This window comes from Cucumis melo, chromosome 12 (genome assembly GCF_025177605.1).
Source record: "Cucumis melo cultivar AY chromosome 12, USDA_Cmelo_AY_1.0, whole genome shotgun sequence".
Lineage (NCBI taxonomy): Eukaryota > Viridiplantae > Streptophyta > Magnoliopsida > Cucurbitales > Cucurbitaceae > Cucumis > Cucumis melo.
In genome coordinates, this window is record NC_066868.1 from 2,864,494 (window position 1) to 2,879,434 (window position 14,941).

The 14,941-nt window shown below is 26.9% G+C and overlaps 1 protein-coding gene across 4 annotated transcripts; it reads left to right on the forward strand.

Moving 5' to 3' along the window:
• The first annotated feature begins 1,169 nt into the window (after positions 1-1,169).
• LOC103497183 (phenolic glucoside malonyltransferase 1-like) lies at positions 1,170-12,796 on the forward strand. 4 transcript variants are annotated; one of them, XM_051080416.1, is made up of 3 exons: positions 1,177-1,740; positions 3,200-3,357; positions 11,932-12,796. In XM_051080416.1, exons 1-3 carry the CDS (start codon positions 1,300-1,302, stop codon positions 12,701-12,703), a joined length of 1,371 nt encoding a protein of 456 aa, XP_050936373.1. In that variant the 5' UTR covers positions 1,177-1,299; the 3' UTR covers positions 12,704-12,796. The 4 variants fall into 4 exon arrangements, with proteins under 4 accessions (XP_050936372.1, XP_050936373.1, XP_050936371.1 ...); XM_051080414.1 differs by having other exon boundaries at positions 1,181-1,740; positions 3,200-3,415; positions 11,990-12,796; XM_051080415.1 differs by lacking the exon at positions 3,200-3,357 and having other exon boundaries at positions 1,170-1,740; positions 11,774-12,796.
• Positions 12,797-14,941: the final 2,145 nt, after the last annotated feature.

A 14,941-nucleotide genomic window follows, 5' to 3' on the forward strand; every position in this document is an offset into this window, starting at 1 on the left:
AATTTTCAACCGTGTTAACCCTAATAATTACAAGGTTTTGGGTCCCTCTCTAATTAATTCATTCCCTATTCGTGATTAGTTTTGACACCAATGACCTTAATTACTTTACTTAACATGATTTTGTTCAAATAACTAACCCACTGCCTTTTCTAGAGCCAATTATCTTTAAAGGGAGAGAGAAAAAGGAAAGGTTGAATTAAAATTGGTTGTGTATGTTTTAATTTTCACGATATGTCAATTTGAAATATCAATCACTGATTAATTCATGATCTATTCGTTATTAATTCTGATATTGTGGTTAAAACTAATTACTTGGTATAGTTGTATTCAATGTCCTACTATATCTTTCTAAACGTAGGTTAACCAATTATCTTAACTAAAGCTTTTTCAGTCTAACTTTCTTTTTTATATAAATTAACGTTTAAATTGAAAAAAAAATGATTTGATAAAACAGGAAAGATTTCATTAATTAACTCCTAAACCCTAAACTCTAAAACTTCAAATTCTATCTCTTTTCTAAACAAGATAAACTAAATTTGAAATTTATACTAAATTATATTTGATTTTTGTATATGGATCGCATTTCTCTCCATGTTAACATCATCGAGTTTTTTTTAAATTATTTTATTTCTCTTATATTTAATAAATAATCATACAATTAATACATAATATGAATTAAAGTTGTAAGGATAGGTATAGTATTAATTTGAAACAATTATTTCTTTTGAGAAAGAACCCAATAAGGGTAACTTCAGATAAATATTTAAAAATTAAATATAATTTACAAAATTAACAAAATATTTTTCATTGCAAAATCAGATAGAATAGACAATTATATTATAGAAATTATTATAAATAAAATTACTGTTGAATGATATTTTATTATTACGACGATAAACTTTTTTTTATCTCTCACAATTATTAGTGATCATTAATCTGAAATTTTGTTATATTTTATAAATTTTTTTATTTATTTTATTATATTTAAAAATATATTCTCATATTACAAAGAAATTATTCTAAATATTTACAACAAAGTATTGTAATCTAATTTAGACATAGTAGATCAATATTATCAGATAATTATAAATATTATAAGTTATTTTTGTTATATTTCATAAAAACAATACTTACAATATTTGGAAAGTCTAGAAGATTTTCCCTTCCAGCAAGTAAAAAGCAAAGACGGAAGCCAATTCGTCATCATTTGTATGTTCTTTTAGTCGTTTCCAACTTTAAAACCACCCAAAGTTTTGAAAAAATCTAATTGATTATCCCATCAGTTTCTTTTTATTATCAATGGCTAACTTTTCTTCTCTAAAGTTAATTGACGTCTGCAAAGTCTCTCCTTCTCCGACAGCGGCGGCACCGTCATCTCTTCCCCTCACTTTCTTTGATTTGATGTGGCTAAGGTTTCATCCAATCCAACGTCTTTTGTTCTACGAATTTCCATCAAACGAGATTTCGTTTCACGACACCATTGTTCCAAAACTCAAGAGCTCTCTATCTCTTACTCTTCGTCATTATCTTCCTCTGGCTGGCAATCTCGTTTGGCCATCTCAATTTGATGTACCCGTCGTAGAATTTGTCGAAGGCGATGGGGTTTCCATGACAGTGGCGGAGTTTGACGGTGACTTCAATCATCTTTCTGGTAACGGGTTTCGAGAAGTTTTGGAATTTCATCCTCTTGTTCCTGAATTGCCAATCTCTTATGATCGTGCTGCAGTCATTGCTATCCAGGTTCTTAACCACTAATTATAAGTAGATATAATAACATGATTTCATATTTGCTTATGCATATAGATATTTTGGACGAGTAATAACAAAATACAAGCATCAAAATATCACTCACCAATATCTATAAATTGTATTTATTTGAAAATAACGAATTACTTATTTAAAATAATGAAGATTATTTTTTTTTCATAAGATTTTTCAGAAGAAATTTATATATGCTTGGAAATAAAGTATGTCTAAGAATAAGATTAATGAGAACAATATGTTTGGGAATTAAAGATGACTTTGTGCGATTGTGTTAGAATAATTTATGAACAAAAATTATATTTGTATTTAATTTATGCTATTAAGTATAAAAAATTTTAGAAAAATGATCGTAAATAATATGATGAAAATTCTATCAATTATAAAATTTTATATTTTATATTTTTAATATTTTAAAACAACTCTAAATAATTTATGGTGTAAATGAATATTTGTCAAATAAAAAGAGTTCAAGCAATTATAATTATGTTTTTCCATTTTAATTGATAAATAATATAATAAATTATTATATTAGCATTATTACTAATAAAAACTAATTATACATGTCATTTATAAATGGCTTAGTGTAAATATAGTGATTTTTTCAAAAATAGAAAAATTAGACAAATATTTACATATAATAAAATCACTTGAAGAAAAAAAAATTTACATTTAATTTTTTATAAAGTATAAATGTTTTATCAAATATTTTATTTTTGACAATTTTCTTAAAATATTTATAAAAATGGTTGGTATTTAGTAATATGAAGAAACAAGAAAAAATAAATAAAATGAAAAAGATAAAAATAAAAAGTAAAAAAGTAAAAAAGTAAGAGAAAGAGAGAAAACTCACATAATTTGGAAGGTTATGAAAAACGACCTCCATGGAAAGAGAATATGAAATGCTTTTGGAATGAATATTATCATTCACGACGGATCTAGAAAATATATTGACGGGGGCTAAAAGAAAAATATGGAAAATAAATTACAAAGATAAGATTTCAACCATGGAAAGGAGGGCTAACAATCAAAGTAACCACTAAGCTAATGGTAAATATTAGTAATTAAGTAGCTTTCTTTATATATATTATATAAAGACAATAAAATCGAGGGGGGGCTCGAGCCGTCGGTGTTCACAAGATTGAAAACTTATACCCAAATATGTTGAAAAGATATCATTCCTCCTTCCCACAAAATAAAGGGTCACTCAAAGCAAAATAATATAAAACTTGTATGTTACTACTCAATTTGGCATAGATTTTACTGTCTAACCTTCCTCATTATATTTTTAATATTAGTGATAGACCATTATTAGTGATTGGTTACTCCAATGTTTTGCTATATGTATAACTTATTGTATTATATCTTTAAATACTTTAAACGTGATTGCTATATTTGCACACTCACATTTAATTAATTATTTATATTCTCAATATAGGTAACTAAATTTCAGAACAAAGGTTTTTCCATTGGAATAACCAATCACCATGCAATCATAGATGGAAGAAGCTCAACTTCATTCATTAAATCATGGGCTCAAATTTGCATGGAAGAATCCTCTATACCAACCCCCAAGGAAATGCCATTATATGATAGGTCAGTTATAAATGATCCAAAAGGTCTTGCAAAACTCTATGCAAAAGCATGGCAAGACCTAGAAGGACCCAACAACAAAAGCTTAAACCTTAAAATGCCCGAAACAAAACATGGTTTAATTAGAAGCACTTTAGAATTCACACACCAAAACATTCAAAAGCTAAAAGAATGGATCTTGAACAAGAAGATCAAAAATGAAAATTTTGATTCTTCTTCTTCTCACATATCTTCTTTTGCAATAGCAACAGCTTATCTTTGTATTTGTACAGCTAAATTAGAAGGTTTAAAAGAAGGGAAATTATGGTTTGCGTTTGCAGCTGATGGAAGAACTCGTTTAAAGCCACAAGTGCCATTGAATTACTTTGGGAATTGTTTGGTTGGTGCTTTTGTTTGTCTTGAAAGGTTTGAACTTTTGAGTGAAAATGGAATAATATTGGCTTGTGATGAGATTTCAAAAGCTATTAGAAATTTGGATGATGGAGCTTTAAATGGGAGTGAGAATTGGGGGTCACAGATGAGCCAAATGACAGCTAATTATTCAAAAGTACAAGTCATTTCTCTATCTGGTTCACCAAGATTTGGAGTTTATAATGCTGATTTTGGATTTGGAAAGCCAAAGAAAGTGGAGATTGTGTCAGCTGAATCACCATATGTTTTTTCTTTGGCTGATAGTAGAAATAGTGATGTGGTAATGGAGATTGGTGTTGTTAAGGAAAGGGATGAAATAGAAGCTTTTGTTGCTACATTTAATCAAGGCTTTGAATCTATTTGAAACTATCATTATTGGGATTGTTTCTAAAGATTTTGTTGTTCTTTTGAGTTTTGCTACATTTTCAATTTAATTGGTTAAAATACTCTTCTATTTTTGTCAACACGTATAGTTTATAAGACTTGTTTCATTTTAGTAATGGTACTTGTATGTATGTCCGATTTAATAAATTTTAACATTAGTTGCTTTATTGTTAATTTCTTTGTAGTTAATAACTAAATTAAAGTCCGTAAATATTAAGAGATATTTCAAGATCCACAATCTTCTCCCATTATTTAGGCATTTATTGAAAATTGATTCTTTGTAATATTTACCATATTCACACATTTATAATCTATAAAAATGTTTACCTTTATCAACGAGAACACAAGTAAGCAATACAAAATACATTCAGAAACTTTTATGGTATCAGTAACACTATTGTAACGACCCAACTCTTTATACTAAGCTGAGGTCGTTACTAAAAAGAAACAATGACAAGAGACACTTTTTTGAAACGAGGGAAGAATAAATTTTCATTAAAAATGGAATATTAAAACACTGAAACATAAACGCGGAAGCAAAACTGAGTCCCCATATGGCATGTCACGGATCCTTCTCTGTCGCTCGCCAGCTTTCCTCTACCTTTACCTTCGCCTGAAATGTTAAACATAGAAAGAGTGAGTATAAACATATACTCAGTAAGGAACCTACTACTAGTCCCGCTAGGTGTCTGTTAACTTCCCATTAGAGTCCTGAAAATGGTACCCAATCTCTGGCACGTTCCCGAACACGTGCAACATGCGCTCCCGTAGGAACGAAAATCTGGTCTTCGGTGTCCCGGGGAAGCACCTAGGACATGCTGGTCTGTAGTGAACTCGGGGGTAACACTAAGACAATCGGGATGCGAGGACCCCGTCGAATCACTCGAATCATATCTATATCCATGCTAGACTGGCGTCCCGTCGGACCACACAGTCCTAAATAGGTGGTGATCCCGAAGGACACTCATGCAGGTACGACTCTAATAGACAAAGTTAACAGAACACCTTATCCATAGCATGTAGCATAACATAACATCATAACATGGCATGAGTATTAATCTTAACGTCCTTAATCATGTGATTAATATATCATGCATTAACAATCATCAACAGTCATCAACAACATACTACCGATCATTAACATAACATCAGTCATCATCATCAATCATCAACATAATAATCTCAGTCATCATCATCAACATCAATACAATGACAGTCATTATCAGTAGCATCAAGTTATGCATTTTAGCTACCATCAATGCATAATCATAATTACATGCGGTCTCTTGAATTCAGTTCGAAGGTCTAGTAGGAGAATCTCTTACCTGGAGATTTTAGCCAAACAAGGTACTCCCTAGTTGATAGTAAAAATTCTCCAATTAACTTGATCCTAATAATAAAAGGAAAACTTAGTATCTTAATTAATGAAATTAGCAATTGGCTAACATCCAAAAATTCTCCCAAATTAATTAACTTTCTAAAAAAAAGGGGTTGAAACCAATTCAACCTTGATTGGGAAAAATCCAAGATTTAAATCTTAAAAAGTTTAGCCAATTGAACCTTTACAAAAACTCTAAATAGATCCAAAATTAAATTAATAAAATATTAATTTAATTTTATTGGCTTACCAAGGTTAATCAGATGGAGGTTGAAAAATCCTCTTATCCTTGATGAAAAATTCATCACTTTAAATCCTCAAGCTTCCAAAGAATAATAATTATTATTATTTCCTTTTCCTTTTCCTTTTAGGATATATATAAATAATACAAAAAAAATATACATATATCTTTATTCCCATTATCTTTTCTAAATAAATGCCTTAATCTTAGACATTTATTAAGGCATTTATAACCATTAATAATAATAATAATACTTCTTTATTATTATTATTTTTCTCTCACCAAAATCTACAATAAACATATATATTTATTTAAACCATCATTTTCTCTTTTAAATAAATATATATCTTTTTCGTCCAATCAAATCAACCATCTCTCTTCTCATGGATTATCTTCTTTTCTAAACAAATATAATTATATTCCATCATATAATTAACTTCACTTTTCCATATTATTAATTAAATATATATATCCACATATATATACTCAATTAATTACAATTCCACCAAAACTAACTTTTCCCTCCAAAATCTCAAATTAACTTAAATCCTCAATTCTTTTAATCAATCAAATCTTTTCCAATAAATCACTTATAACTTCCAACATGAATTATCTTAACCCAACCATAACAATTTCACTCCAGAATCAATATTTATCTTTCTGCATAATAATTAATTATCTTCCACAATAACTAATTATTATTTATCTTTCTCCAAAGTAATTATCCTTTTACAAATAATTGTATTTTTCCAAAATATAATTATTTTACTTTTTCTCCTTACTAAATATCATTTCCCCAAAATACAACTATCTTTTCCTTAAATAATTATACTTCAACAAATATAATTATCTTTTCCTTTAACATAATAATTATATATATATTTCCACATATACATATAATTATTAAATCTCCAACAAACTTTTCACCCCACAATTTAATTAAATAACGTCCATAATTATTTAATTAAATTCAACTTCAACAACACTAAAAATCCACAACTTTACTTAATCCTTTAACCTATCATTGAATCTAAAAACTCGACAAACTCCACATGCCAAAACCTTTAATTAATTAAATATTCATTTAATTAATTAAATATTCATTCAAGAAATATTTAATTAATTTCAATTCTCACATAACTCAAATAATTCTCATTAATTGGATTCAAAATAACGTCCAATAAATTAAATCTAGATAAACCAAATTAAGATAACTGACTCTAAAATTATCTAAATTTTTTGGGCGTTACAACTATCTTCTTTTAGAAGATTATTTATCTTCTTATCCATTTTCTACTAAATGTTTTAAAAATGCAGTGGATGAATCATATTTGTGCTTTGGTGAGTAGATTAGGTCATGTCCCCTCATTTTACCCACATCCGTGCATGCCTTGGGATATTACTTGGTATATAGTCTACTATATAAATACATATGAAGGTTTTTACTCTTTCAATTCAGAATATGTTGTCGCAACATTGCCTAAAATATTATCCAATTTAAAATTTGGATTTTATAATTAATAGTGAGATGTTAGCCCCCTTCTACATCTCTAAAATAAAAAAATACCTCAAATATTTGTGAGCAAGAAAATTTTGTATTCCATACTTATTCCACATGGGGTGTGAAATACAAAAATCTAGAACATGAAAGACAAAGAGAAAACGCAATTGTAAACTTCAACTTTATATTATTATTCAAAATACAATAATTTTATAATCCGAATGTTATTTTATTATTATTGTTTTGTTTTTAAGTTAATTCCCATATTTCCATGCCAGCTATTGCTAAGCACAAGGAATTCTCGTTTTACACGCCACTCACTACCAAAAACATTTATTTCTTCCTTTATCCTAACACTGACTTGCTTTTATTTCTTTGTCTATAGCTAAAATTTTCAACCGTGTTAACCCTAATACTTATAAGGTTTAGGGTCCCTCTCTAATTTATTCATTCTCTATTCGTGATTAATTTTGACACCAATGACATTAATTACTTTACTTAACATGATTTTGTTCAAATAACTAACCCACTGCCTTCTCCAGAGCCAATTTTCTTTTAAGGAGAGAGAGGAAAAGGAAAGGTTGAATTAAAATTGGTTTTGTAGGTTTAATTTTCCCAATATGTCAATTTGAAAAATCAATCACTAATTAATTCATCATCTATTCGTCATTAATTTTGACATTATGGTTAAAACTAATTGCTTAATATAGTTGTATCCAATGCCTACTATATCTTTCCAAGTGTAGGTTACCCAATTATCTTAACATAAGTTTTTTCAATTTAACCTTTTTTTTATATATAAAGTAACCTATAAATTGAAAATGAAATATGATTTGATAAAACATGAAAGATTTTATTAATTAACTCCTAAACCCTAAATTCTAAACTTTCAAATTCTATTTCTTTTTCTGATCAAGATAAACTAAATTTGAAATTTATACTAAATTACATTTGATTTTTGTATGGATTGCATTTCTCTTCACGTTAATATCATCGACTTTTCTTTAAACGATTTTATTTCTCTTATATTTAATAAATAATCATACAATTAATACATGATAACTAAATATGAATTAAAGTTGTAAGGATAGGTATAGTATTAATTTGAAATAAATATTTCTATTGAGAAAGAAATCAATGAGGGTAACTTCAAATAAATATTTAAAAATTAAATATAATTTATAAAGTAACAAAATATCTACATTTCATTCTAAAATAAGATAGAATAGACATTTATATTATAGGAATTAGACATGACTGATGAATATATTAACAAAACATAGTAAAACTTAAAATTTTATTTACGAAAGTTATTGATATTTTTCTTTGGTCTCTCAATATAATATAAGATTGATATGAAATTTTACGATATTTTATAAATTTTTTTTGTTTATTTTACTATATTTAAAAATGCATCCTCATATTATTTTGAATATTTACAACAAAATATTATAATCTACAATGACTACAATAGATCAATAAAATTAATATCTTTATAGGATAAATTATAAATATTTTAATTTATTTTATTATATTTCATAAAAACAATACTAACGATATTTTCGAAAATCTAGAAGATTTTCCCTTCCACAAGTTAAAAAGCAAAGATGAAAGCCAATTCGTCATCATTTCTATGTTCTTTTTGTCGTTTTCCAACTTTAAAAGCACTCAGAAGTTTTGAAAAAGTCTAATCAATTATCTCCTCAGTTTCTTTTTATTTTCAATGGCTAACTTTCCTTCTCTAAAATTAATTGACGTCTGCAAAGTCTCTCCTCCTCCGACAGCGGCGGCACCGTCATCTCTTCCCCTTACTTTCTTTGATTTGATATGGCTAAGGTTTCATCCAATCCAACGTCTTTTTTTCTACGAATTTTCATCGAATGAGATCTCGTTTCACGACGTCATTGTTCCAAAACTCAAGAGCACTCTATCTCTTACTCTTCGTCATTATTTTCCTTTGGCTGGCAACCTCGTTTGGCCATCTCAATCCGATATACCCGTCGTTGAATTTGTCGAAGGCGATGGGGTTTCAATGACGGTGGCGGAATTCGACGGTGATTTCTATCATCTTTCTGGTAACGGATTTCGGGAAGTTTTGGAATTTCATCCTCTTGTTCCTGAATTGCCAGTCTCTCATGATCGTGCTGCAGTCATTGCTATCCAGGTTCTTAACCACTAGTTCTTAAGTAGATATAATAACAAGATTTGCTTATGCACGTAGATGCTTTCAATGGGTGAATAACAAAATATAAGCATAAAAAATATCAATCACCAAAACAAAATTTATATTTGTATTTAATTTATGATATTAAGTATAGAAATCTTAGAAAAATCATCGTAAATCACATAATTGATGAAAATATCTCCAAAAAGTGTAATGCAAATTCTATCCATTATTAAATTTAGAATTTTATTATATTTTATTAATATTTTGGTTCATTTTTTAATATTTTAAAACAACTCTAAATAATGTATGGTGTAAATGTATAATTGTCAAATAAAAAAAGTTTAAGCAATTATAATTATGTTTTTTTTCATTTTAATTGATAATAATAGAATAAATTTTTATATTAGCATTATTACTAATAAAAATTAATTATACATGTCATTTATAAATGGCTTAGCGTAAACATAGTGATTTTTTCAAAAAATAGAAAAATTAGACAAATATTTACGTTTTATATAATAAAATCACTTGAAGAAAAAAAAAATATACCTAATTTTTTTTGTAAAGTATAAATATTTTTTCAAATATTTTATCTTTGACAATTTTTCTCGATAAGATTTATAAAAAAAAAATTGAATTTAAATAATAAGAAGAAACAAGAAAAAATAAATAAAATAAAAATAAAAAAATAAAAAAATAAAAAGTAAGAGAGAGAGAGAGAGAGAGAACTCACCTATTTGGAGGGTTATGAAAAACGACCTCCATGGAAAGAGAATATGAAATGCCTTTGGAATAAATATTATCATTCACAGGATTGAAAACTTATACCCAAATATGTTGAAAGTATATCGTTCCTCCTTCCCACAAAATAAAGGGTCACCACAAAGCAAAATAATATAAAACTTGTATGTTACTATTCAATTTCGCATAGTTTTTACTATCTGAACCTTCCTCGTTTTTTATATTATTTACTATTTTATGTTTAAATTAAAATAGTTTATGATTCAAATACATTTATTTTAAACCAAGCTAACTAAAATTATAATCTAAATCTCAAACACAAATTATTATAATCCAACTATAATAAACTAAAATTAAAATAACAAATCCCCCTTATTCAAACCTCTTCTAAAACTTATATTTCATTCTTTTGTATTATTTAATTCTTTTGAGTTTAACATATTTCAATTTTAGAAGATAAATATTGTAGAAATTACATATAAATGAATAATGAAGAGGTGCAATTAACCAAATATTCTCTGAAAAAAGTTTTAAAAAATATCATTTACCACATTTGTATTGGATGCTTGTCAGATTGCATAATAGATGAATGCAGTACTCAAAATTTAAAAATATCAAAATCAATAGAAGTATTGAGATTTTAATTTTATGAAAATTTCTATAGAAATGTTGGTAAAACGTCAATTTTAATAAATATTTGTGGAGAAGTTATAGAAACAGACAATTCAAAGAAAGTTAAATTAGCAAACGTTATTTTCAAACAAGTTAACGAATTTATTATTTAAACTATATTTATATCATTGACATTTTAATATTTTAATCCTTATCTTTGTAATTTGAAAGAAACAAAAAAGTCATTAAAGAGGGAAAGTTTCTAATTTCTTCTCCCTATTTGTTTCTAGGAAATTAGTTGAAATTTCTACTTTTTGTTTGGTCAGATAGCCTTTTTCTTTTTCTTTCTAAATATTTTCTTGACATTATTCACTATCATTTACTAAATTGAGAAACATAAACAAACAAAAATAAAATAAAATACGAAACTGAAACTATTTAAAGGACTAAATCAAAAGGAAAAAGGATATGTTCTGCATAAAATATTGTATGGTTAAGTACTAACCCATTAAGGTATTACTTAACTAGTACTTAACCAGGAGTAATTATAAGAATTATTATAATGAATGTAACTTTTAAATAGGTGTATAATAACAATATAGTTAAAGAATTACAAGTATAGTAATATATTCTTTGGTGATAGACGTTATCGTAATAGATTTTTTTATTATTGATATATTTTTTTATACAGAGATAAAATATTGTCAATGATAGACATCTATTAGTAATAATAATATTGTCCTATGTATCATTGGTCGACTTTGAAAGCCAAATATAAATCTTGGAATACTTGCAATTATATCAATTACTTAATCATTTATATTCTCAATATTAGTGATAGACTATTATTAGTGATCGGTTATTCCAATGTTTTACTATATATATATAACTTATCTTGTATTGTATCATATTTGTGAATATATTAAACCAAATTGTTATATTCGCACGAGGACAATTAATCAATTATTTATATTTTCAATATAGGTAACTAAATTTCAAAACAAAGGATTCTCCATTGGAATAACCAATCACCATGCAATCATAGATGGAAGAAGCTCAACTTCATTTATCAAATCATGGGCTCAAATTTGCATGGAAGAATCCTCAATACCAACCCCCAAGGAAATGCCATTATATGATAGGTCAGTTATAAATGATCCAAAAGATCTTGCAAAACTCTATGCAAAAGTATGGCAAGACCTAGAAGGACCCAACAACAAAAGCTTAAACCTTAAAATCCCCGAAACAAAACATGGTTTAATTAGAAGCACTTTAGAATTCACACACCAAAACATTCAAAAGCTAAAAGAATGGATCTTGAACGAGAAGATCAAAAATGAAAATTTTGATTCTTCTTCTTGTCGCATATCTTCTTTTGCAATAGCAACAGCTTATCTTTGTATTTGTACAGCCAAATTAGAAGGTTTAAAAGAAGGAAAATTATGGTTTGGGTTTGCAGCTGATGGAAGAACTCGTTTAAAGCCACAAGTGCCATTGAATTACTTTGGGAATTGTTTGGTTGGTGCTGTTGTTTGTCTTGAAAGGTTTGAACTTTTGAGTGAAAATGGAATAATTTTAGCTTGTGATGAGATTTCAAAAGCTATTAGAAATTTGGATGATGGAGCTTTAAATGGGTGTGAGAATTGGGGGTCACAGATGAGCCAATTGACAACTAATTATTCAAAAGTACAAGTCATTTCTTTATCTGGTTCACCAAGATTTGGAGTTTATAATGCTGATTTTGGATTTGGAAAGCCAAAGAAAGTGGAGATTGTGTCGGCTGAATCACCATATGTTTTTTCTTTGACTGATAGTAGAAATAGTGATGTGGTAATGGAGATTGGTGTTGTTAAGGAAAGAGATGAAATAGAAGCTTTTGTTGATATATTTAATCAAGGCTTTGAATTTATTTGAAACTATCATCATTGGGAACGTTTCTAAAGATTTTGTTGGTCTTTTGAGTTTTGCAACATTTTTAATAATAATTTTCAATTTAATTGGTTAAAATACTCTTCTATTTTTGTCGACATGTGTAGTTTATAAGACTTGTTTCATTTTGATGACGGTACTTATATGTATGTCCGATTTAATAAATTTTAACATTAGTTGCTTTATTGTTAATTTCTTTGTAGTTAATGACTAAATTAAAGTTTGTAAATATTAGAAGATATTTCAAGATCCACAATCTTCTTCCAGCCATTTATTGTAAATTGATTCATTGTAAATTTTTACCATATTCATACATTTGTAATGTGTATAAATGTTTACCTTTATCAACGAGAACATAAATAAGCAATACAAAATACATTCAAAATTTTTATGGTATCAATAAAACTATTTTTTTAGAAGATTCCTTTATCTTATTATTCATTTTCTACCAAATGTTTTAAACAATCCAGCTAAAAAAATAGTTTAAATAATATAGAATTTAATTAACTGAAAATTTAAATGTTTCTAATAAGAGAAAGATGAGAATCATAGTAAGAAAAAAATAAAGTAAAAAATGTAACCTAATTAAAGGACATGTTAACCTTCAAGGGAAAACAATAAGTTAATGGCAATAATATCTAAAAAGTCGGGCCCCTTTTGACATCAAAGTTTGTTGTCTGCGTTGTCTATGTTTTATAGTCGTACTAAATCACTTCCACATTTTTTTCTAAATAATTTTTTTCTATACATTATGTAGGTAGTGAAACGATAGATATGGTACAAAACACACATAATACGATGAAAAAACCCCCTAATAACGTCAACAATCTTGAAACAATACTGTCATGATTCACCACAGGAGTGAGTTTGAGCGGTACTTTAACAAGGGACTATATATATATATATATATATATATATATATATATATATATATATCATTTCACTTTCTTGAGTTAGTTCGATTATATGACCATCAAAGCCATTAAGGGAAAGAAAACCTAATAAGTTGCAACAATAAATGCTTCAATGTGAATGGCGTGGCTTACAATAATTTTGAAAGAATCAGTGCGAAGAATTGCTAGAATCTTAAAAGCTTTCTTTATTTTTTACACATTTCATTTGTTTTTTCTTCTCTCTAGCGTTGTTCTTCATCATTTCCATTAGTACTTAATACATCTTTTATCTCGTTTTTACTTTTATAACGTTTTCCATTATCTATTTCTTTGTTTTTATTTTCTTTTATCAAGAGCTAAATCCTTCGCTATGGGTTTCAAATGCGTAAATATTCTTAGAAAGGATGGTTCGATTGACTTTAAGAAATGTTTTTTTTTTAAAAAACCTCATTTAATAAAAATTGTTAAAAATACACTTTAAAAGCTATTTTGAATGATTGTCGATCACTTCAATTTTTTTTCAAAGCTAACTTATTTCTTAAACAGAGTCTGAGATTGTTGTATTAAAATTGGGTTTTGTATATGTAATTCTCACTATATGTCAATTTGAAATTGATTAGTTAAAAATCAATCGCTAACTAATTCATGGTCTATTCGTGATTAAATTTGACAACGGTCGTTAAGACTTATTACTTAGTATAATTGTATTCAATACCCTACTATCCTTTTAAGCGTAGATTAACCAATTATCTTAACAATTTTTTTTTTAATTTATTGTTTTTTTTATGAATTGAAGGATAAATTACAAATTTAAACCTATGAGTTGAAAATGAAAAATGATTTAATAAAACATGAAAATTTTATTAAACTCTAAGACTTTAAATTCTAATTTTTTTTTCTAAACAAGATAAACTAAACTTAAAATTTATACTAAATTAAAATTGATTTTTGTGTATGTAACACGTTTCTTCCCCACGTGAATATCATTAATAATCCAGCGTATTTCTCTTAGATAATTGTACGGTTATTTATGATATATAAAGACAACTGAATATGAATTACAGTTGAAAGGATAGGTATAATATTACATTTTGAAATAAATATCTAAGAATATAATTTATGAAGTTGGTAAAATATTTATATTTTATGACAAAAATGAGATGTAGTAACACATTTATATTAGGAAAATTATTGTAAATGAAAAAATATTGAAAATATTTCCAAAATATAGTAAAATTTCATATCTTATCAATGATATGTCTTCTTTTTTATGTTGATATTATTGGTAATAAATCTAAACTTTTATCATATTTTTATTTATTTTAGTGTA